A 22,965-nucleotide genomic window follows, 5' to 3' on the forward strand; every position below is an offset into this window, starting at 1 on the left:
ACCCTCTTGGGGTAAAGGGGCCAGCAGGTAACTTTGGTTTTAGTACACTGGGAGTGAGCCACTATGAAGGCCCTTTCATATGGACTTATACATTTTCATTCTCGATCAATGGAAAGTTAAACATGGCAGCGATCAGCTAACTAATAAGTAGTGATGAGAGAACGTGCGCTGATAACGCGTTATCTGAGTATCTTCGGCGTGCTTGTATATTATGTTCGAGTCCCCGCGGCTGCATGATTCCCGACTGTTAGACAGCCTCAACACATCCGGGGGTTGCCGGTTTGTTAGGGAATCCCCACATGTGTTGCAGCTGCCTAACAGCCGGATATCATACAGTCACAGGGACTCTCATTATTCCAGCATGCCCAAGATACTGGGATAACACGTTATCAGAACTCGTTCGTTCATTACTACTAATAAGCAAGAAGATCTTTTGGTGATTGATCTGCATTAGCAATGCAATCTTTGTGTCAATGGGATGTACTGCTGAAATATGTAACATTCATATGTCCCCATCCAGGACACTTGCCTATGTAACGGCCTCCAAACAATCGCCAATTGACTTGACTATATTGTCGCTCATTATGTACAGACATCTACCTATGTAAACCTGTTATTACAGGTCTTTCAACTCAAACCAGGATTTTCTTTCATTGTTATTCCCATATTGAGAAGACTTTGTACATATATATTTAGGCAGTAAAACATTTACTGGAGAAATTAAAAAAGGACTACTAAAAGTTACCATAGGTTAAACATTCACCTGTGTTATCCACTCACAAACAGGAAAATGAGATCGAATCCCAACTCTTAAATATCCCAATTATACAGGGTTGTGTATTGATGTAGGGGAATTTTAGATGATTGGTAGAAAGGACCAGACTGAATAAAGGCCTTACCTATTGTAGAATGAACATTGCATTAAAGGGCTTTGCGGACTTGTGGCGATATTGGCCAGCTCCGTTAACCAGTTCATCCCGTTTCCGCACGAGTAGGCACTTTCTGACATATTTGAGGTATTTTGACTCCATGAAGGCACTGAATATTCCTGATGTGATACATCTGCCTCAAGATGAAAAATGTCTGGTGACGATGTGGAGTCGGTGTGAACTGCTTGTAGTTCTGGAAGGTCATCTATAGAGGAGTCAAAGTTTAGCCTAATGCACAAACCTATAAAATCATTATAGAAAAACAGCAACCCACAAATGAAAACTTTTGAGTAACTCAGACTCTGTAATTAGGCCTTTCATCACTAGGTGTGCATAATAAAGTTTTATAAAAAGTTTAGCTAGCCTGAAGTGCTGAGTATGTACTCATCTACAGTCATAAGGAATGACCAGCCACACAGTATTGTCTCATTGGGTATAAGATGCAAGTACCGGGCACTGGAGGAGTAAAGTGTGTGGAGCAGAGCCGCTATATAAAGTAGCAAACAACTAGAAGATTTCTAGGGCATTCAATGCCTGAAACAACTTCAATGAGTGAAAAAAGCACCATGGAAAAAACACCATTTCTAAAATTTATGTACTAAAAGATTAGGTCAGTGAACACTTTAGAATGGCTGTTGACTTGTCAACAGGACCAGGGATTCCCAGCCAGTCTCCCATGCCAGTACTGGCCCAGCCTCAAGCTGCTTAGCGGCTGCGATCTGACGAGGGCATGCACATTCTGCTTAGAATGGCTGTTGTGAACACTTTAGTCTAGGCTTAACCCTGAAGTCAAAGGGAATCTGTCAATGTAGCCAGGTATGTATTTTTCTCTAAAACACTCTGAAAATCCATCAAGGGATTATAGGAATTGACGTGAGCAGTCTGGCGCAGCCCTCAGCCCCCAATAGCTTCTTCCTGCCCAGTTATAGTTGAATGACAACTCTTCGCTATGAGCACACGGGGAAAGACCTGTCAAATCACCTGGAGTGGTGCAGGGAGAAGCCCCTGGACTAATCTGCTCTTTCCTTATAGTCCCTCATGTTCAAATTATATTTTCTATGAAATGGAGAAGTATTTCTAAGAAAACCATAACTGGCTGAAGTCAAGCAATGAGACTCTGATTCACTTTGCCCGTGGTTTGGGCATGTATCTAGTGACAGGTTCACTTGCGAGTCGAAATATGTAAAAGATGGTCGATCATTTTGACCACACCGTTTTCTTTCATAGATCCCCAATCACAAGCTGATTAGAGGGTTCCATTGCTAGGACCCACACCACCTACTGATAACAGCTGAGAAACCTACATTCAATGCTCATCTCTGGCAGTGGAAAGGAAACATTACAATGTATATCCTATTACTCAGCCATCCATTGATGCAAGTGGAAACTCTGATGAGTTAAATACTTAGATGTCAGGAGAACAGCAATATATCCTAGGAAATCATGACAACATATTTTCTATAAGCAATATGGAAACTTCAATGACTCATATCACACACAGCTTTTTAATAAAGGCCATATTCATACATAGGAAACCCCATACCAAGTTCCATGTGGTCATCAGAAGACTCGTATCCTGGAGAAGACGGGAGGCGGTCATCACACTTCAGCACTTCCAGGGATTCATTCATGGCTGTAGGCCTATTGTCCATTACCAACTGGACTTTCTGTACAGTATTGGGCATGTCCTTAGTCTTTACTTCCCACACCATATTATAGCACTTAAACTAGAAAAGAGCATAGACAAGGGAACGCAAGCGTTAACCGGATGTACTGTACTGATGTGAAGTACAAATAATACCATTACATTGGCACAGACTGCACAGTGCTTTCATATTCTAGATTGCATCTTTCCTGGTTCTCCCTACAAAGAAGAACCCACAACAGGGTGCCGGAAAAATAGGCTTGCCCATAGATCATGTAGAAGTAGTCTGACAGCCAAGAGCAGCTGCCACATTTGGGACATGCAGTATTACAGGCTATTACTGGCTGGCTCCACAACGAGGATATTTCTACACAATGTATTCAGGCATTGTGATGCCTCTCCCTCCGTAACACTGAGACTCATATTACCAGCCTCCCTGCACATAGGGAAGACGGCTCCTGTGTCCATCACACCAGGATTTGCTACCTACTAGCAGTGACCAAGCTAGGCTACTCTTGAATGGCAGCATGCCGAGAGGTCAGAAACCAACGGAAATTGATATAGAAAGATATTGCAAACGTTCATTAGATTATGAGCAACCTTTGGTTCAGGGCCGGCCCGAGAGATTACGGCGCCCTAGGCGAAACTATTTTGTTGCGCCCCTACTATTCTTGGCAGTAGATGAAAACTTGCGTATTTTTTTTCTCTCGGGCGCCCCCTTAGTGTAGCGTGTGCTAAGTGTGTATTTTTGGTTGTTTGCTTTTCTTTGCCGACATTTGAAAACTTAAAAGCAAAATAAACACGCTGGATCAAACACCTGTCAGCAGACGATGCATACGACTCACGTCCGTAGTTTAGCGCCTCCTTTCCGTGTGTAAATTGAAGCTCAACGGTTTTTCTTTTAAATTTATGGTAAAAAAAAAATTTATGTACACTTTTCTTTCCATCCCTAAAACTTTTTGCCTTTTGAAAAGATTTTTTATAATTTTTTCTATTTTTTCTCTGGCGCCCCCTTTGGGTCGGCGCCCTAGGCGGCCGCCTAGTTCGCCTATACGTTCGGGCCGGCCCTGCTTTGGTTACCGAAACCACAATACCCCTTCGATTAGTTAGCAGGTTGTGGGCACGAGCTGCTTATTTCAGGAGAGAAGGCAAGAAGAGATGTGACTATCCATTCAGAAAGACTGCGCATGCGAACCTTTCTACAAAACGGATTTATAAAATCAGACTGGCTTAAAATATAATGTACACATGTATAATAATATAATATGGAGGACCCGAGAATGAGAAAGAACAAAAAAGAGCACCCCCATTGGGGAGTGAGAAGGAAGGATATAGATAGATATCTATTTGCAGTTTGGCTGTCTTGGTCAGTGTTGGGGAGTTGTCGAATTTCTTACTAAAAATTTACAGAGCACATATGGCATGTTACATATACCAGACCAGGAATACTACGCAGGTTTCCCACCTCTATGTAACTGAACAATGTAGAGCCTTAAGACAAATTCTCAGTTAACTCATTCTGCAGTCAGGACAACACATGCCTCAGATAAGGCTGACTCATTTTAAATGCAGCCAACTGCAATGACTTAGCGCCAACATGTACATAGTTCAATATTTTTAACCTAGAGATGGGAAACCCCTATAACAGCCTTATCAGCACATACAAAGCTGTAGAGTTCAATTCGGTTAAAGAGAGCCTCGGCTGATCTGTATCCGGACCACGACACATGGAGGTCTGAATCTGGCCCAATTCTGGGCTCCACATTCAGGCTCTTTGAGGGTGTTTTGAAACCAAAGCCAGAAAAAGATCATAAATGGAAGACATATGTATATAAATAACTGGTTTGTCTTTTTATGAATCCACTATTGGGTTTGGCCCCAACAACTCAACAAAAATCCGGAAATCTTTCCCAGAAAAATTTATAAAGTAAAAAAAAAAAAATAAATAATAATATTGCCTCTAAAAGACACTACATTCACCTTGTGACGGACTGCTCAAATATGAGTTGCTTCTTTGCATTTGCTTTCCATTACTAAGCCCAGGGAGAAGATTTAGTGATTGTATTGGCTGCAAGTGCCAACACTAGGTTATGGGAATAATCCTCACCCTACAGGCCACTACACAAATAAAATTATATATATATATATATATATATATATATATATATATATTTTTTTTTACTGTAATTTTAAGTCCTGTGTGTATGTGTATATATACACACACACACATACACACAGGACTTAAAATTACAGTAAAAATACCCACAACCACTGCAATTATAATGAATGTTTCCATGCCAATAGCTACCCCTAGTGGTTCATTTTAATTATTACATGTTGCATTTTTTGATCCCCACTACAAGTTGGGATTAATGCTATCCAGTTGCCATAAAATTCACTAAATGGCTGATTGTTCATACACATAACTGACCTTCAAGTAACTGTATAAATGAACCTCATACTGCAAGCTTGGAAGAAGAACTCATAAGTGTGCTTAAAGGGTTAAAGGTGCATTCACACAAAGTTCTGATGCAACGAATTTGAAAAAATTTCTGGACTCAAAATAAATGTAGATAAGTCCGAAGCGTTATTTGTCAACTTCCCAAAAGTGGAGCAAAACAATATAACATCTCAATTTAGATTTATATGTAATGAACATTTCCTATCTTACCTGGGTATTAATCTAACAGCCGATAGGACAACATTATTTAAATGGAATTATGCCCCATTAATCCAGAGTTTCCAAGCAGACTTAAATAGATGGTCTTCGGCTAATTTGTCTTGGCTGGGTAGGATACACAATAAAGATGGTCTCCCTTCCTTTTCAGATCCCTCCCGATATTGGTACCAACCAGAACGTTCACCCATTTACATTCTATGATATCTAAATTTCTTTGGTTGGGGAAAAGGCCTAGAATTGCGCAGAAGACCATGTTCCTCCATAGGAAATTGGGAGGTTTGTTCTTACCTAATTTCGCACTTTACTATAAATCAGCCCAATTAGTAAACACCTGTCCACATGGGAATACACCTAGATGGGTTCTCCTGGAATCCTTTCTATCCAGACCGTACTCATTTTCAGGCTTAATGTGGTCCACAGAGCGTCTGCCACAGAATTTAATAAATATGGCCCCTTACACGGTCCATCACTAATGCTCTGGAGGAAAGTAAGGTTTAAATATGATATGTAATCTAACCCTTCACCACTGATCAATATTTTTCTTAACCCTATGTTCCGACCAGGGCTGGAACCACACCTTTTTCCGTGGTGGTTGACTAAGGGGATCTACTTACTCAAGCACCTCTGCTTTCCATTTAATGTATTGTGGGACAGACAAGAATTTATTAAAAAAGTCACACCTCCTGCAAGGGAAATAATGCGTATAAACCAGGTATTTCACTTTGCTAAGCAAATTCTCCCAGGAAAAACTCCTCTCCGGACAACGAGTTTTGAGAACAAATGCTTACAGGATCCACTGGGGAAAGGAATGATTTCTTTGATTTACTCTATTAGTCCACCTCATGATGAAAGAAAATTAGATTATATGTTACAATGGGAGGAAGACTTAGGATTCGTCATGTCGATTGATGACTGGTACTGTAGTAGTGAGACATTATCTAAAGGTAGTTCTCAAACTTCATTGGTAGAGACTTCTTTGAAGGTTCTACTTAGATCCTACTACGTACCAGAGAGAATTCATAATATGTTCCCTAGTGTCTCGGGTGATTGTTTCAAGGGATGTGGGGTTTCGGGGGACATGAAACATCTGGTGGTCTTGTACAGTGTTCTCAGAGCTCTGGAAGAAAGTGAAACGTCTGGTAGAACAAATGTTCGGGTAACAAATCGATTTAGAGCCCTCTTTTTACTGGGTAAAAGTTTTCATAAATTAGTGAATTACTTGAGTATGGCAACAAAGATTCATATAGCTGCAAAGATGGAAAACCCCTTCACTGTCGAAATCTTTGGTAAAGGAAAGAATGAATACCATCATGTTATATGAGCGGATAGAATCCACTAGATCTGATACGTGGAACTTATTTCTCAAGGTCTGGAATCCTTGGATAGAATTACATCCAAATACACAACTAGACTTGGCTTTGCGGCTTTTCCTTTAACCGTTTATGACTTATAGAAAATGCCTTACCAGAACTCATAACAAACACTGGGTGCTTACTTGAGACGAATGTTTCAAATTGGTTCTTCATATTACTATTAAGCACTGTATGGCTGAACTCCTGCTGCCTATCCTTCCCCTACCCCTGTCTTGTCCTTTTTCTAGTATGCCTAATTTGTTATTATAAATATAATAATATATGCTCCCTTGCATGGGAGATTGGTTATTGTTTGTGTGTTTTCATATGATGTTTCAAACAAAACTTATTGAAACTAAAAGTTCTGATGCAGTTATGTATCTTACACATTCATTTTCTATAACTTAACCTAAATGCTAAACAGATTTTTTTTTTTTTTTTTTTTTTTTTTTTTAAACAGCACATTATCTGTCCATGGAGAATATCTGGTACTTCAGCTCTTCTCCATCCAGATCAGGTCTGGCTTGGTTATGATGTATATGTAAATCACGTGGCCTAGATGGAATAGTCTTTATAATGTGGCCGTATTCTAGCTGGCTCCGGTCACATGGCCTTAGTACAGCTCAATGTGCGGTTTGTTATTCCACTGGGATTTGTATTTAATAATTGTGGTCTTGAGGATCATGCCACGATTCCAAGATTGCTGAACAAAGTGTGACCTACCCCCATCGTGTGAATAATCCATCAGCTAATGCATGCTTTTCCCAAAGCTTCACCTGATCCCAAGACTGGGAAGGAATTGCACAATACCATTCATTATTGGTTTGATTCTTGTTTTTAGGGATGAAATGTATGGAGATTAAAAAAATAAAGCAAATTTTCCCATTTAAACCTGTGAAGCTTCTCCCTGGTGTCTGTTTACTTCCCTACAGCTGAACACATGCCATCTAACCACAGGACCGCTGCTGCCAATCACTCAGCAGTGTTGTCCCACACATCCAAAAATCAATCCAAGTATGGCATTATATTATTGGTGCCCACTGCCGTTAGGAGGATATGGAAGCAAATATCACGGCAACTCCAGAAAGTGTTGGTGCAAATAAAAACCATTTATTGTTAGGCCGGGGTCACACTAACCGACGCAAAATACGGACCGTAGTTTACAGGCGTAATACAGATGAATGACCCCTAAATAGTGCTCCGTATGTCATCCGTAAGCAAGGTGTGGTTGCGTATTTTGCGCATGTCTGCATCCATATGCAATCCGTATGGCATCCATATGCAATCCGTATGGCGAGATTTTCTCGCCGCCTTGCAAAATGGACATATAACGGAGCCCTATGACAGGGTTTCTAACAAACGAAATAGATATAGACACATAGAATGTATATATACATACACACACATACATGTCATTGTGACTATATATATATATATATATATATATATATATATATATATACAGTGCCTACAAGTAGTATTCAACCCCCTGCAGATTTAGCAGGTTTACACATTCGGAATTAACTTGGCATTGTGACATTTGGACTGTAGATCAGCCTGGAAGTGTGAAATGCACTGCAGCAAAAAAGAATGTTATTTCTTTGTTTAATTTTTTTTTAAATTGTGAAAAGTTTATTCAGAGGGTCATTTATTATTCAACCCCTCAAACCACCAGAATTCTGTTTGGTTCCCCTAAAGTATTAAGAAGTATTTGAGGCACAAAGAACAATGAGCTTCACATGTTTGGATTAATTATCTCTTTTTCCAGCCTTTTCTGACTATTTAAGACCCTCCCCAAACTTGTGACCAGCACTCATACATGGTCAACATGGGAAAGACAAAGGAGCATTCCAAGGCCATCAGAGACAAGATCGTGGAGGGTCACAAGGCTGGCAAGGGGTACAAAACCCTTTCCAAGGAGTTGGGCCTACCTGTCTCCACTGTTGGGAGCATCATCCGGAAGTGGAAGGCTTATGGAACTACTGTTAGCCTTCCACGGCCTGGACAGCCTTTGAAAGTTTCCTCCCGTGCCGAGGCCAGGCTTGTCCGAAGAGTCAAGGCTAACCCAAGGACAACAAGGAAGGAGCTCCAGGAAGATCTCATGGCAGTGGGGACATTGGTTTCAGTCAATACCATAAGTAACGTACTCCACCACAATGGTCTCCGTTCCAGACGAGCCCGTAATGTACCTTTACTTTCAAAGCGTCATGTCAAGGCTCGTCTACAGTTTGCTCATGATCACTTGGAGGACTCTGAGACAGACTGGTTCAAGGTTCTCTGGTCTGATGAGACCAAGATCGAGATCTTTTGTGCCAACCACACACGTGACGTTTGGAGATTGGATGGCACTGCATACGACCCCAAGAATACCTTCCCTACAGTCAAGCATGGTGGTGGCAGCATCATGCTGTGGGGCTGTTTCTCAGCCAAGGGGCCTGGCCATCTGGTCCGCATCCATGGGAAGATGGATAGCACGGCCTACCTGGAGATTTTGGCCAAGAACCTCCGCTCCTCCATCAAGGATCTTAAGATGGGTCGTCATTTCATCTTCCAACAAGACAACGACCCAAAGCACACAGCCAAGAAAACCAAGGCCTGGTTCAAGAGGGAAAAAATCAAGGTGTTGCAGTGGCCTAGTCAGTCTCCTGACCTTAACCCAATTGAAAACTTGTGGAAGGAGCTCAAGATTAAAGTCCACATGAGACACCCAAAGAACCTAGATAACTTGGAGAAGATCTGCATGGAGGAGTGGGCCAAGATAACTCCAGAGACCTGTGCCGGCCTGATCAGGTCTTATAAAAGACGATTATTAGCTGTAATTGCAAACAAGGGTTATTCCACAAAATATTAAACCTAGGGGTTGAATAATAATTGACCCACACTTTTATGTTTAAAATTTATTAAAATTTAACTGAGCAACATAACTTTTTGGTTTGTAAGATTTATGCATCTGTTAATAAATCCTGCTCTTGTGTGAAGTTTGAAGGCTCTAACTTATTTGCATCTTATCAAACCTGCTAAATCTGCAGGGGGTTGAATACTACTTGTAGGCACTGTATATACATATATATATATATATATATACACACATACATACACACACACACATACACACACACACATACATACATACTTCACAGAGTTCTTCATAGCAGAGTAGCCGCTAATTAAATTGGCGGCTTCTATCAAATCATTCCCCAACCCGACATGAAATGACACATGGTTTACATTCAGTAAAGCATTTCATTTCATGTTTTTTTGTATGTCCCTGACTAATAATTAGATGAGGGTTTGTGTGCAAAATTTGGGAGTTGTAGTTGTTATTTTAAGGGGTTAATTTGTTGTTAAAAAATGCATGGGCTTCCCATTGCCCTATAGTGGTGGCAAATGGGTTAACCTAACAAAGGGTTAATGTCACCTTACAATGAATGGTGACATTAACCCTTTGTTAGATTAACCCATTCGCCACCAATGTCACCTTACAATGAATGGTGACATTAACCCTTTGTTAGATTAACCCACTCACCACCGCTACAGGGCAATTGGAAGCCCACGCATTTTTTAACAACGAATTAACCCTTAAAATAACAACTACAACTCCCAAATTTTGCATACAAACCCTCATCTAATTATTAGTCAGGGACATATAAAAAAACATGAAATGAAATCCTTTACTGAATGTAAACCATGTGTCATTTCATGTCGGGTTGGGGAATTATTTGATAGAAGCCGCCAATTTAATTAGCGGCTATTCTGCTATGAAGAACTCTGTGAAATATAAATATATATATATATGTTTGTCACTATGACATGTATGTATGTATGTATGTATAATGTGTGTATATATCTATTATTTCTTTCTTTATTAAACCTGTCAGTGTGAGTTTACTGTATAGCGCACTGAATTGCCGGCTTTTCTAAAAGACACCGGGTGCGTATTTCTCGCAAGTCACATGTGTGGTTCGTGTGTAATCCTTTTTTTTGCGCACCCATAGACTTGCATTGGCGTATTACAGGCGTAGTACGCTGACAATCGCAGCATGCTGATATTGGCACGGACCGTAGAATACGCCCAAGAAATATACGGCTGTTGGGAGCAAACCCATAGAGAATCATTTGTCCGTGTGTAATGCGTGCTTTTAGTGCCTCTCACTCGTCCGTATTCCTCGCTAGAGTGACCCCGGCGTTACAGGCGCTCGGTGCTTCACAGCAGGGCCAATCATTTATATACACCTTCTCACTTGCTTGGCTTTCTTACATCTCAGGGCTGACAAAGACGACTGGTGTGGAGAGAGGGAAAACAAGCAGGTGGGGAGGTGAATCTAAAGCAGGGGTGGGGAACCTCAGGCCCCAGGGCCATTTACGGCCCTCGATTACTTTTTATCAGGCCCCTGGCAGATTCTTGGGACGACAGTGCTTGGGCAGGGAGTTGTATTTTGATTGCCACCAGCTCATTAATTTCTTCTTGCTCTGTGAGCACACAGAGACAGTGTTCACTACTAAACACTGAAGAGCATGCATTGAACGATTATGTCCTGACACCAGTGCCAGAGTCAGGATGTACTTAAATATCCAAATTGCCCTTGGCAGAAAAAAAAAAAAAAAAAAGATTCCCCACCCCTGATCTAAAGGATTGGCCCCACCATGATGCAGAGCGCAGACTGCACTTGGGTCCTACACTCATCCTGTGCTGTCCCTTTAAACATATTCTCCACCTTTCTTTGAAGACCTGTCAGATGGAAAAGATCTTTTCGAAATAAAGGTCATTTATACTACATGTACACAGCACTTGAGCCGATGGTAAGATATATACACAGTGGGCATAGTCTGAATAGATGCCTAGAAAATGCCAGACTGCTACGTTTTCCACCCAAACAATCTTCAGCCAAGGTTACCTGCTTTCTATTGCAGTAAGCGTACCCTTTGCGGTTAGATATTGCCTAGATCACCGCTTGAGCTGCAACACAACGTTCCATTAGTGTGCTAATACCGAGTACACTGCACTTTATATAACCAACTGTTCAAGTAGGACAATAGGGCACATGCTTTCGCCTGTAATCTGAATGCACTGGCACTTTACATTTCTAGTATAATCATTCAGCATTATCACGTTTTGAGCAATTATTAATTTAATACAAGTGATTTAACACTTGCTTTTCCTATCTTTGCACTGCTTTGTCGATCATTTGGTTTAAGTTACTTTGCATTTTATGGTGACCTTGGCCCCTGGAATCTAGCAGACTTTTATATTTTAGCTTATGTTTAAATAAAGTTTTAAATTTCTGGATTATAGTCTTGCTGTGGTGGTTTAATTTTCTTCCCCACATTTAGTGGTATCTAAACTTCTGAGTTCTCCTGTCCTGAGTTAAATTCTGATTTGGGTGTTTTGTGTTAAAGCTTCTGCCCGTCTGGTGACAATGTTGAAGTATATGTTGGTAGTTTTCCCAGCAACTAAGCTCAACTAAGGCTAGGTTCACATTTGCGGATGGAGGAGCTGCGGACTTCCTCCGTGAAGCTCCGCCCACTGCTGCACCTCCTCCGGTCAGCTCCACCTACATCCGCATACTTCTGCATGCAGCCTGCGTACCCCCTCTAACACTGGGTACGCAGTTTGTGCGGATGCCTCCGCATGAGTCTTTTTGACCAAGCGGCAGCTGCGTAAAATTCCAACATGATGCGTTTGACGCGGGTCGCCGCATCGTCAAACCAACCCATCCGCATACATCCACACTACCTGCGTACCCAATGTTAAAGATAGGGTACGCAGGCCGCATGCAGAAGTATGCGGAAGCAGGCAGAGCTGACCGGAGGAGGTGCGGCAGTGGACGGAGCTTCACGTAGGAAGTCTGTAGACATCCGCAAATGTGAAGCCAGCCTAAGCACACAGCCACAATCTGAAGTTGTGAGGTTTACAACTGGAATTAGCTCTAGGTTTTCCTTCAATATACAGACACCACTGCTAGGGACACTGAATGGCTCCAGCAGTCATGAGGTTTTTTTTTTTTTTGTTTTTTTTTTAGCAGCAGGAGACTTTAAAGGTATATATATATATCTATCTATCTATCTATCTTGGACAACCCCCTTAATAATTACAAGGCACTTTGCATATTATTGCATCAAAGAATATGTTTTGTGCCATTTGGCGTTTGTGTAATGACAGGTCTGGACATGCAAGATCCAGCTGGAGAACCTTAGGAGCCAAAAATATAACAATACAGTCACCGAAGACTGAGCACTAAAACGGGTTGTGCGAGATGAAGAGGAACGTCTGCTCTGTGTCTATCGGCCTCATTCTGCGTCTGGTGAGGCAGCTCAGCCGCTTCACGTGTACACCGCCTCCTACATATTGGGATCATACACAGGCTAACGTCCTCACCTGTGTGAATGCTAGAAGATAGGCTTCTTCCCCCTGGTACAATGCCCACCATGACACCAAGTGGCCATAACCAGAGCAGCACTTCAGAATGATTTAACCAGACACCCTGCTGATCACATGTCAATGGCATTGCCTGCAGCTATACATGAGGGGTAACTATTAACCCCTTAAAGGGAATCTGCCAGTAGGATCAATCTTTCAAAGCCATCTATATGGAAACGTAGGTTATAGGAAGCGGAATAAAATTGTATCTTGACATCTGTGATGCGAAGAATAGTCCGTGTGAAATCCAATTTTTAATATCTAAATAAGCTGTTAAAATCTATGGGCAGGACATAGATCTCCTTGAGAATCTGCCCCCAGTGCTCATTTAAAATGAAAGGGTTTGTTACCAGGGTGAGACATGTAGATCAGGAGAGCTGACTGTCAGACATTACATGTCTCACACTGATAATGCACCCTTTCATTTTAAATGAGCGCTGGGGGCAGATTCTTAGGGAGATCTATGTCCGGCCCATAGATCTTAACCGCTCATTTACATACAAGAAAAAGTGGATTTCTCAGGAATAAGATATTGGATTGTACATATCAAGGTATCACTGTATTCAGCTTCCTATGATGTGCACATGGCCATATAGACGGCTTAGGAGGGTTGATCATAGTGACAGATTCCCAGTTATCAGTTCTTCAATTAATGCAATGATAGCACAATGTAATGAAAACATTATTAATCATGCCCATCTAAGCAGGGAGAAAATTCATTTACATGACGGCTGCATGCTGCTCTGGACCAAGTCATCTGGGTGGAGCTGCAGCAGAGGACAGGCCATCTAATAAGCGTAGAGAGCAGCACTCGGCACCGACAGACGTTTATTTTCTGCCAGCTGATTTACACGTCTTTTAAAAGATCTTATTACTCATTGTCCCATCATGGCATTATTGAATAAGCCCACAATTATATTGTCGTTTTGCCTCAGTTCATACCGTCAGTCAGAACTAGCAGTTACTGACAGTCTCATCTGGTACATAAAAGGTCATAAAAGGAGGAGGAGCGCCGAGAGATGGCTGCTCTGGCATGAGGCTCCTGAGTTTTTTAGTTTTTTACCCCGTTTAATTGTTAATTCTCCCTTTGGTTCACTCACCATTGCGTAACTACAGGATTCGGCAGAGCTGGGAGTAGTGTGGAGACTGCGATCAGCTGGGACCGGTGTCTTTCTGTCCTCGTGGAGCTCCGTGCCTGGATTCAGCTGGGAGAGAGTGAAGCTGCTGGCTGCCTGCCTTGTACCCATTTCCAGCATGCAGATGATCCCAGGATAGGAAACCTGGTGGAGTGTGCGGTGCTGGAGTTGTTCTGGAGATCTTGTGGTCCACATGGAGCTGTAGGGCTACAGGATTCGGCAGAGCTGGGAGTAGTGTGGAGACTGCGACCAGCTGGGACCGGTGTCTTTCTGTCCTCGTGGAGCTCCGTACCTGGTTTCAGCTGGGAGAGAGTGAAGCTGCTGGCTACCTGCCTTGTACCCATTTCCAGCATGCAGATGATCCCGGGATAGGAAAGCTGGTGGAGTGTGCGGTGCTGGAGATGTTCTGGAGATCTTGTGATCCAGGTGGAGCTGAAAGGGTGAGCTGGGCAGGTTTGGACTGACTGTTGGCGTGTCCCCTGATGTCCCTGTCTTGTTGCACCCATGCCCTCCCCCCCAGCAGTGCTGGGAGCACCCTTTATGGAAAGTTGTACATTTAACTCTGCTAAGCTGTGACTGTTCAGTCTTTATAGCTACAAGCTGAGTGTAGTCATGGCCACTGCACTCTGTAAACCTACTCTTATGATTTCAAGGGACGATTTATTATTCTGGAATCATCCGCAATTTCTCATGGACTCCCCTTCTTGGAGCATGATTGCTAATTCAACAATTGAGTACATAAAATCCATTACTTCTGTGAAACCTTGGTCACAAACATCGGGGCACCTCAGGGGTGTGTTTTGTCCCCGTTACGGTTTTCTCTCTATACGAGTGATTGCATCTCTTCAGCAGACTCAGTAAAAATCTTGAAATTTGCCGATGATCTGACACTGATTGGTCTCATCAGGGGAAATGCTGAAGACTTGTATCAGAGTGAGGTGGAAAGAATATGTGACTGGTGTAAAGCCAATAATCTTGTACTCAACACTAAAAAAAACTGCTGAGATGGTTGTGGATTTTAGGAAAGATCAACATGAGATACTTCCAATCTACATCCATGACGAAGTGGTTCTTAGGGTCACAGAGACCTAATTCCTTGGTGTTATCATCTCTCATGATCTTAAATGGGGGAAAAACGTGGATGCTGTTATAAGAAAAGCACAACAGAGGATGTTCTTCCTGCGTCAGCTGAAAAGATATGGTTTGTCTAAGAATCTGCTGATCTTATTCTTTAATGCTGTCATCAGATCTGTGATTTGTTCCTCTCTGATAGTCTGGTATGGGGGAGCCACTGCGCATGACAAACTCCGCTTACAAAGGACTTTCAGAACAGCAGAGAGAATTATAGGCTCCCCCCTGCCTAAAATCCAGGATCTTTATGATAAGAGTATTCGATCCCACGCATTGAAAATTTCATCCGATCCCTCTCACCCGGGACACTCCTCATTCCAACTACTCCCTTCAGGACGTCGCTTCAGAGTCCCCAAATGCAGTACCAACCGCCATATGAACAGCTTCTATCCACTCTCTGTTCAACAATTAAATCGTCATGTGTAGACTATATACTGTATCTGTCTTGTTAGATGTTACTTGTTGTATCTGTTGTTATATATTATGTTGCCTCTTTGCCACAAAGAATTCCTTGTATATATGTAATATGTACTTGGCGATAATAAATTTGATTGATTGATTGATTGGTACGATGGAGTTGTACTTTTTTTATGCGGTTTCTGAAGCAAATCTATATTCTGTTCCACAGATACGGAATACAGCTTTCTAAGCAGCGTGCGTGCGCACTCCTAGCTGGATCCCAAGCACTGTCAGTGCAGCAGCGGGTTCCACGGACCAGTAATCCTGTCCAAAGGCTGCTGGTGGAGAAGCATGTAACCATGTAACCAGACTGGTCCATCAGCCTCCTACAATTGAAAAGCAACTTGTCCCTGCGTTGTGTTTTAGGCTGTGTGCCCACGTTGTTTTTTTTTTTTTTTTTTTTTTTTTTTAAAGCGTTTCTGCAGCGGCAAGGCCGTCGCGGAAACGCTTAAAACCAGCTAGTTAACATGCATCCCATGCAATCCTATGGGATTCCGCAGTTGCAGTGCCAATGCTGCGGAATCACATAGCAGTAAAATCCACAGCATGTCCATTAATTTTGCGAGGATTGCATTGAAACGCTCACTTTACACATGTGACTATGCCCACCATGTGTAAAGTGAGCGCTTAATGTGCAGATGGTACCCAGGGTCTGGAGAAGAGGAGACTCTCCATGCCCTGGGTACCATATTCCAGTAAAAAATAGAGTAAAAAAAAAAAAATAGGGATATACTTACCCTCTGTCGGCCCCCGGAGCCCTCCTGGCTCTCAGCGGTGCTTCCCAGGAGTGCTTTGCGACGTCGCAGTCGCGTGACGTCACAAAGGACATTCTTGCAAACCACGCCTGGGAACGGAACGTACAAGGAGTGCCGCTGAGATCGGGGGCCGACAGTAGGTGAGTATATCCAGATTTTTAATTTTTTTTTGCATTATTTTTAACATTCTTTTACTAGTTATGCTGCACTATGCTTGACAAGTGTGACCAACCTGTCTTCAAATCTTTTGGACAGCGCAAGCATTCTGCAAGCTACAAACACTTGCAAAACGCTTGAGTTTTGTGGGAAACGCAGGCGAATTCAACATGCGTTTTACCTGCGGCAGGGAGTTGCGGAAATGCTGCGGACAATTCCGCAGCATTTCTGCAACGTGGGCGCATAGCCTTACTATTGGTCACCAGCAGCCACTGTATGAACAGACATGCTGGTCAGTTTATGGGAAGCTAGCCAAACCATTTAAGAACAAACTCTTTGTTATGTGCTTATACGCTTAAAGAGAAGTGTTTAGCTTGGGCAAATGAATAATATGGGATATTCTTAGGGCATACCCCTACAGACAATATCACTAAGCAGCCCTGGGGGCCTGACTTGGACTCAAACTTCACTGTCAGTATGAAACCCATCAACTGAACTCCAGTATCAGGAGTTTCCTATGCACAATGTGAGGGCATTCAGCAGGGCACTACTTATTTTCAGGGTTTAAGATACTGTAAACTATGACATTACTATTAGATATACTAATGTCTGACATTCCTGTACTCAAAGTTACGCAAAAAAACTTTGCAAGACCCTGGTCCAGTGGTATTGGTGGCCATCAGCCCAAAGCCATGTGTGCCTCCTCCTACATGCAGTCAGCCCCAACACTTATTGTGACAAGTAGGCCTGGGGTCACCATTGCAGAACATTAGAACGACACAGCGCCCGCATACATAGAGGCACCAGGAATGCCAGCAGGTAGGCGGAAGTCACAGAGCAGCAGTGTGACCAGTGTCCTGATAATCACTTCGCTCTAGTACTCAGCCATCACTTATTTATATCCATTTTCCAAAACCAAGAAACAGCCGCCATTACTGGGGTTGTCACCGCTGCCGAAATCACATGCCAGCCTGACAAGGAGAGGACTCAAAGACATTCAGCTCCAGCAGTTCTAGAACGGCACTGGAGGGGAGTCAGTGACGTAATGGGATTCATTATATTATTGCATGCTAGAAGGTTTTTAGAAAAACAATGCAGAGGTGGACAGCCATTTTAAGAGGGATTTTATATATTATGGAACAGATTTAATAAATTGCAATCTGAAAAATTGCAGCTCAAATAATCCATACTGTGCAGTTAGTGGACCTGTCAATAAACGTTTCTTGATGAACTGAATACAAGAGATAATAGGCATTCAAGAGCAAAATAAAACGATTTTTATTTTTTATTATTCCCCCCCCCCCAGTTGAAGATATCAGTGATCAGAGTACTTGGCACCTAAACAGTTTAGTCAGTCCTCCATACAGTACAATGTAGCCCCCATATAATACACGGCCTATGGTCCTTGATAGAGTATAATGCTACCCCTATAGAACACATGTAGTATAACGGCGGTCCTATAGAATACATATAATATTATGATGCCCCTATAGAATAAATATAGTATTATGCTGCCCCCATAGAGTACATATAGTATTATACCGCCCCATAGAATGCATAAAGTATAATGATGCCACATAGTCCTCCAGTATTATGGCCAAAACATACAGATCTAAAAAATAAATACCATACTCCCCTCTCCCTGTTCCCCCACTGCTCTGGTCTCTGCGGCGCCTCTCCTCAGAAGCGTGGCGAGAGATGAAATTACATGATCATACCCGCTGCGGGAAAGATGGGAGAGGGAGTATCACCTGGCGCTCTCTCCCCCATCATTGCTTTCAAGTGTATCTACAACCATGATGCTGATACAGCTGAAAGCGCAATGCAGAGCTCGGAGCACGAACTGGCATTGGGCCCCACAGCAGTATGCCACTTGCTTGGGGTTCCCTGGGGGAGTGGGGGCCCTAGGCAAATGCCTAGTTGCCTGCCCCCACCAGCCCTGGTAGAACATTTTCTCCAAGTCAGTGTGTGGGGAGGTCTTGTGCTGGTAGCTCCCCTCTCAGTGCTGCCAGCTCTGCCAATTATAAGCAGCATCCATATACAAGGAGAAAAAGAACATGCCCGACTATAGCTTAGATTAGAACATACGGTGTGAGACAATCTGCTCACGGCAGTGTGATTCCTAGGCAGTCAGTGGGGGGAAGGCGGTACAGAAGAGTTGGCAGCACTAATGCATATGTGGATTTGGTCCTGCTAATAAAGTGATGTGAATGAGAGGAGCACTAATAGAAATATTTGTGACGCCTCGGCACCAAGTATCCCAAAAAGATGCAAGATACAAATGAGGCTTGTTTTTTGTTTTAACAGCGCCTTGAACCACATGTACAGAAATACACAAAAGCCCAAAATATGCCTGATCAGGAATGGGTATAAATGACTTTTTTTTTTACTTAAATGCATGTAATTGGGACTAGAAATCATTTTTTTCCAATTGCTTTTCATAAAAAAACAAAAAAAACTGCACTGCGTGGCTTTTCCAGGCCCTTTGCTTCCTGCACATTCACCTTTGATGTGGTCTGTGGCCAATCAGCTGACAGGAGCTCGGAATAAGAGCTCCCCACCTGACAGTCATAGTGCGCTCACTGACAGACTCTCAGTTACCTCATCCTGCAGACAGCAATAAACACAAGGCTATAGGCCCCATAGAATGTAAGTCCGCAAGGACAGGGTCCTCTCCCCTCTGCACCAGTCTGTCATTGTAAATCTGTTTACTGTTAACGATGTCTATTACTTTGTATGTAACCCCTTCTCATGTACAGCACCATGGAATTAATGGCGCTATATAAATAATAATAATATAGGCCCGCTATAATGCGTTTAGTTAATTAAGAACATACAAATTCTCCAGGCCCGCTTAGGCATGGCACCAGACGCTGGTACAGTTCAAACCAATAATGGAGGAGAGAGCGTCCCTCTCCCATCATTCCCCGCTCTGCCTCTGACACACAGCGGGTGCACGATGACGTGTGCCAGGCAGAGCAGGAGACAGGAGCAGCACGGGCACGAGGAGAAGGTGAGGATAGTGGTTTGGTTTTTTTTTTGGTTTTTTAAATATTACTGTGAGTACTGGACTGTGAGGCCATTGGGGGGCTATATACCATGTGGTGCTGGGCCATATACCAATACGGTTGTGTTACCAAGAGGGGGTACATTTTACATTATATTTTATGGGGTAGGCTTTGTGATATAATATGGGGGGTTACATTATATTCTATGGGGAGGTGGGCTGTATTATATTCTATTTGGGGCTACATTATATTTATTATATTCCATGGGGGGGTGATTGCATCATACCCTGAGGGGGCTACATTATACTATATGAGGCAACATTGTATTCTATGGGCGGCTGCATTATATTGTATGGGGACTGCATAATACTATATGAGGAGGGTTACATTGTATTCTATGGAGGGGCTACATTATACTCTATGAGGGGGCTGCCATATATTCTATGGAGGGGCTAAATTATATTCTGTGGAGTGGCTTCATTATACTCTGTGGGGGTTACATTATATTGCATGGTGGGGCTGCATTATACTTGGGTTGCTTTATTATGCTATATAAGCTGCATTATACTGTATCGAGGACTGTGAGGAATACATTACACTATATGAAGAACTATGGGGTGCATTATACTATGGGATTTGAATTGTACTACATGGATGACTGGCGGTGTATTATACTATGTGGAGCACTATGAGGAGTGTATTATACTATATGGAGGACTGAGCAGTGTATTGTGCTATATGGAGGACTATGGGGCAGATTATATTATATGGAGGACTATGGGGCAGATTATATTATATGGAGGACTATGGGGTGTAAACTGTAGATGTGCTGCTGATAACATGATACTGTATGGTGATCTGTTAGTGATCCATTAGTGATCGTTCTGTCCCCATCATTCTTTCTCAGATGGTGGAAAGAGGCCGGGAAACAAGTGTTGAACGACTTCAACATTGATGATCACACTCATTTAGCGTCCTGAACTCAGCGCATGTAAATACAACCGAAGTGCTTCGGTGTGATGTGCAATATGTTAGCATTTGGGGCCCCATTTTAAACTTTGCCTAGGGCACCACTTTGCCTAAAACCGGCCCTGCATGGCACATTTGGTGGCCGACCCCTCTCCGCTCCCAGGCATACATTGTGTGGACACACTAGTCCCACCCCAACAGACGGCTCCGGGCAGCGCAGCAGAAGTGGAAGGTGGGGTCTTAGAACTATGACAGTCAGGAAACCAGACCCTTCACCGAGAAGAGGAAACCCCCTAACCAGCTCCCCTGGTCACGTGAGCGCCCTGTTTATAACCTGGCCGCGCATGCGCACACGCTTCCTCCATTCATTCACTGGAGAACAGCGCTGTCAGTGACAGGCAGCCCCAGTATAACGCCGCCGCCAGCACAATGGCTCATTCCAGTGTCGGTCGCGTCCACACACCTGTATAACACACACAATGAACTTATAGAACTGACCGCACGACAAGCACCTGCACAGCGCCCCCTATGGTAGGTGTGCGCACTACAGCGCACAGGCCAGTGAGAGGCAGAAAATGGCTAACACCAGTGTATTCGGTGACGGCAGCCCCGCAGGCGGCACACAGGCGGTGACAGCCGGGACGAGCGCAGGCTCCGGGGATGAATGAGCCACCAGCTGTGAGGAGAACGCGTCGTGTGTGGTGGAGTCGGACCTGCCGTACACAGCCGTACACCGGGCCGGCCAGACACTGCCGGAAATGAATGAACTTTCCCAGCCAGCGACAACAACACTGACAAAAACAATGAACGTCACAGGCTGCGCCTCCAGCCGGCCCCATCCCCGCTCTCCCCAGCGCCACACCGCGGTGTACACGACCCGTCCCGCGCCGTCAGCTGTCATGTCACCAACTCCACTGTCAACACAAACTTTCTTTATCTACTTACCAAACCCGTCGCCATTACCTAATCGCTACCCCCATAAAATGCCTTGGGGGCAGGAGCTACACGAGAACTCGAACTCCCATTGGCTGCTCAGCAAATCAATCAAGCGGATGACACTTCTTATTGGTGAAAAGTTACGCCTGTCAGCTATTGGCTACCAGTGTGAGGGAGAAGACGTCCATTCATTGGCCGAGCTGCGTGACAGTCACCTGGATTCTCGTCATGGGATTGGTTCGCTTAGGAATGTTTTGTCATGTTGATCAGAGTTTTCGGACCTTGGGGCTCATGGGAGTTGTAGTTTGTTTAGGGCTCTACATGTATAGGTTCCTTGAAGAGAGAGACCTACATGTCCCACAGTGCATTGCGGCCGAGGCTACTGATTGTAAACAAGAGTCACTGGGACACGTGTATCAGATTGTGCTTGTTATGATTCTGAGAATGAGCTGGCAGGGGGCGCTGCGTGTGCATTGCTTCATAGTTTCCACTGGGCGAGGGAGTAACAGCTGTCACTGTGCTGCCATCAGCTTAAAGCTGTAGTCCATGGACAGCTACAGGCAGAGTCGTGGCGTGTACGTCGGTTTATGAGAAAGTCTGCACAGTGATTAATCCTCGTCCATCACGTCATTTTCTTCAGATGTAAAGGTTTGCCTGGCTCCGGGTCAGCTTCCTGTGTGCCATGGCTGGCTGTGACCAGTGGGCTCAGAATATAGAGAAATGTATAATGCCAGCGCACTGCTGTGAGGGCAGAGGACTGACAGAAATGGCCGACATGTCGGTGTATGTGAGTGTTTGCATCACACCCACGGTCCCGGCCTGAATGTTTGGGAACGTACGTATTTGGACCAAAATGTCAGCCAATACCTCATTTTGTATTTCATCTCCTGCAGGATGCAGACAAGCCCTGTAGCATTAGTCAGGGCTTATCGGGGTGTCTGTCCTTGTGGGGTGCACTTATAAGGAGCTGGGCAGCCCATCTGATCTAATAGTATGGCGTCATTTTGGGAAAGCTCGGAGACGCTACAGCCTCGCACTGCTGAACATCTCCCCCCTCCCAGCCCAGGGGCCGCAGCATCACCCCACTCCTGCCGCCACCACCTGCAGCACCGGCCCTGGTCCAATGCTGCCGTCCGCCCCCGGTCCAATGCCGCCGTCCGCCCCCGGTCCAATGCCGCCGTCCACCCCCGGTCCAATGCCGCCGTCCGCCCCCGGTCCAATGCCGCCGTCCGCCCCCGGTCCAATGCCGCTGTCCGCCCCCGGTCCAATTCCGCCGTCCGCCCCCAGTAAGCTACATTTGGGGGGAGAGTGCATCTTCTAATCCAAAAAATACGGTATTTAAAAGAAAACCAAAAGAAGAAAGAGGTAACTGTATGGGATCACTGTATAAA

At 43.8% G+C, this 22,965-nt stretch overlaps 1 protein-coding gene across 4 annotated transcripts in view; it reads right to left on the minus strand.

Annotated features, from left to right (window-relative positions):
• Window positions 1–21,732, minus strand: part of HBP1 (HMG-box transcription factor 1) — a 35,166-nt gene extending 13,434 nt beyond the window's left edge. The window contains exons 1-3 of one of the 4 annotated variants that reach the window (XM_073573566.1): window positions 21,584–21,732; window positions 2,473–2,656; window positions 900–1,134 (exon numbers count right to left, since the gene is read on the minus strand). In XM_073573566.1, coding sequence (XP_073429667.1) covers window positions 900–1,134; window positions 2,473–2,656; window positions 21,584–21,598 — 434 coding nt within the window. In that variant the 5' untranslated portion in view covers window positions 21,599–21,732. Of the gene's footprint in view, window positions 1–899; window positions 1,135–2,472; window positions 2,657–6,261; window positions 6,353–21,500; window positions 21,531–21,583 lie in introns of those variants that run through there. The other 3 variants (XM_073573565.1, XM_073573567.1, XM_073573564.1) reach the window with 3 other exon arrangements.
• Between the last annotated feature and the right edge of the window lie 1,233 nt (window positions 21,733–22,965).

This window comes from Dendrobates tinctorius, unplaced genomic scaffold (genome assembly GCF_039654945.1).
Source record: "Dendrobates tinctorius isolate UK_male_01 unplaced genomic scaffold, ASM3965494v1 ptg000035l, whole genome shotgun sequence".
Lineage (NCBI taxonomy): Eukaryota > Metazoa > Chordata > Amphibia > Anura > Dendrobatidae > Dendrobates > Dendrobates tinctorius.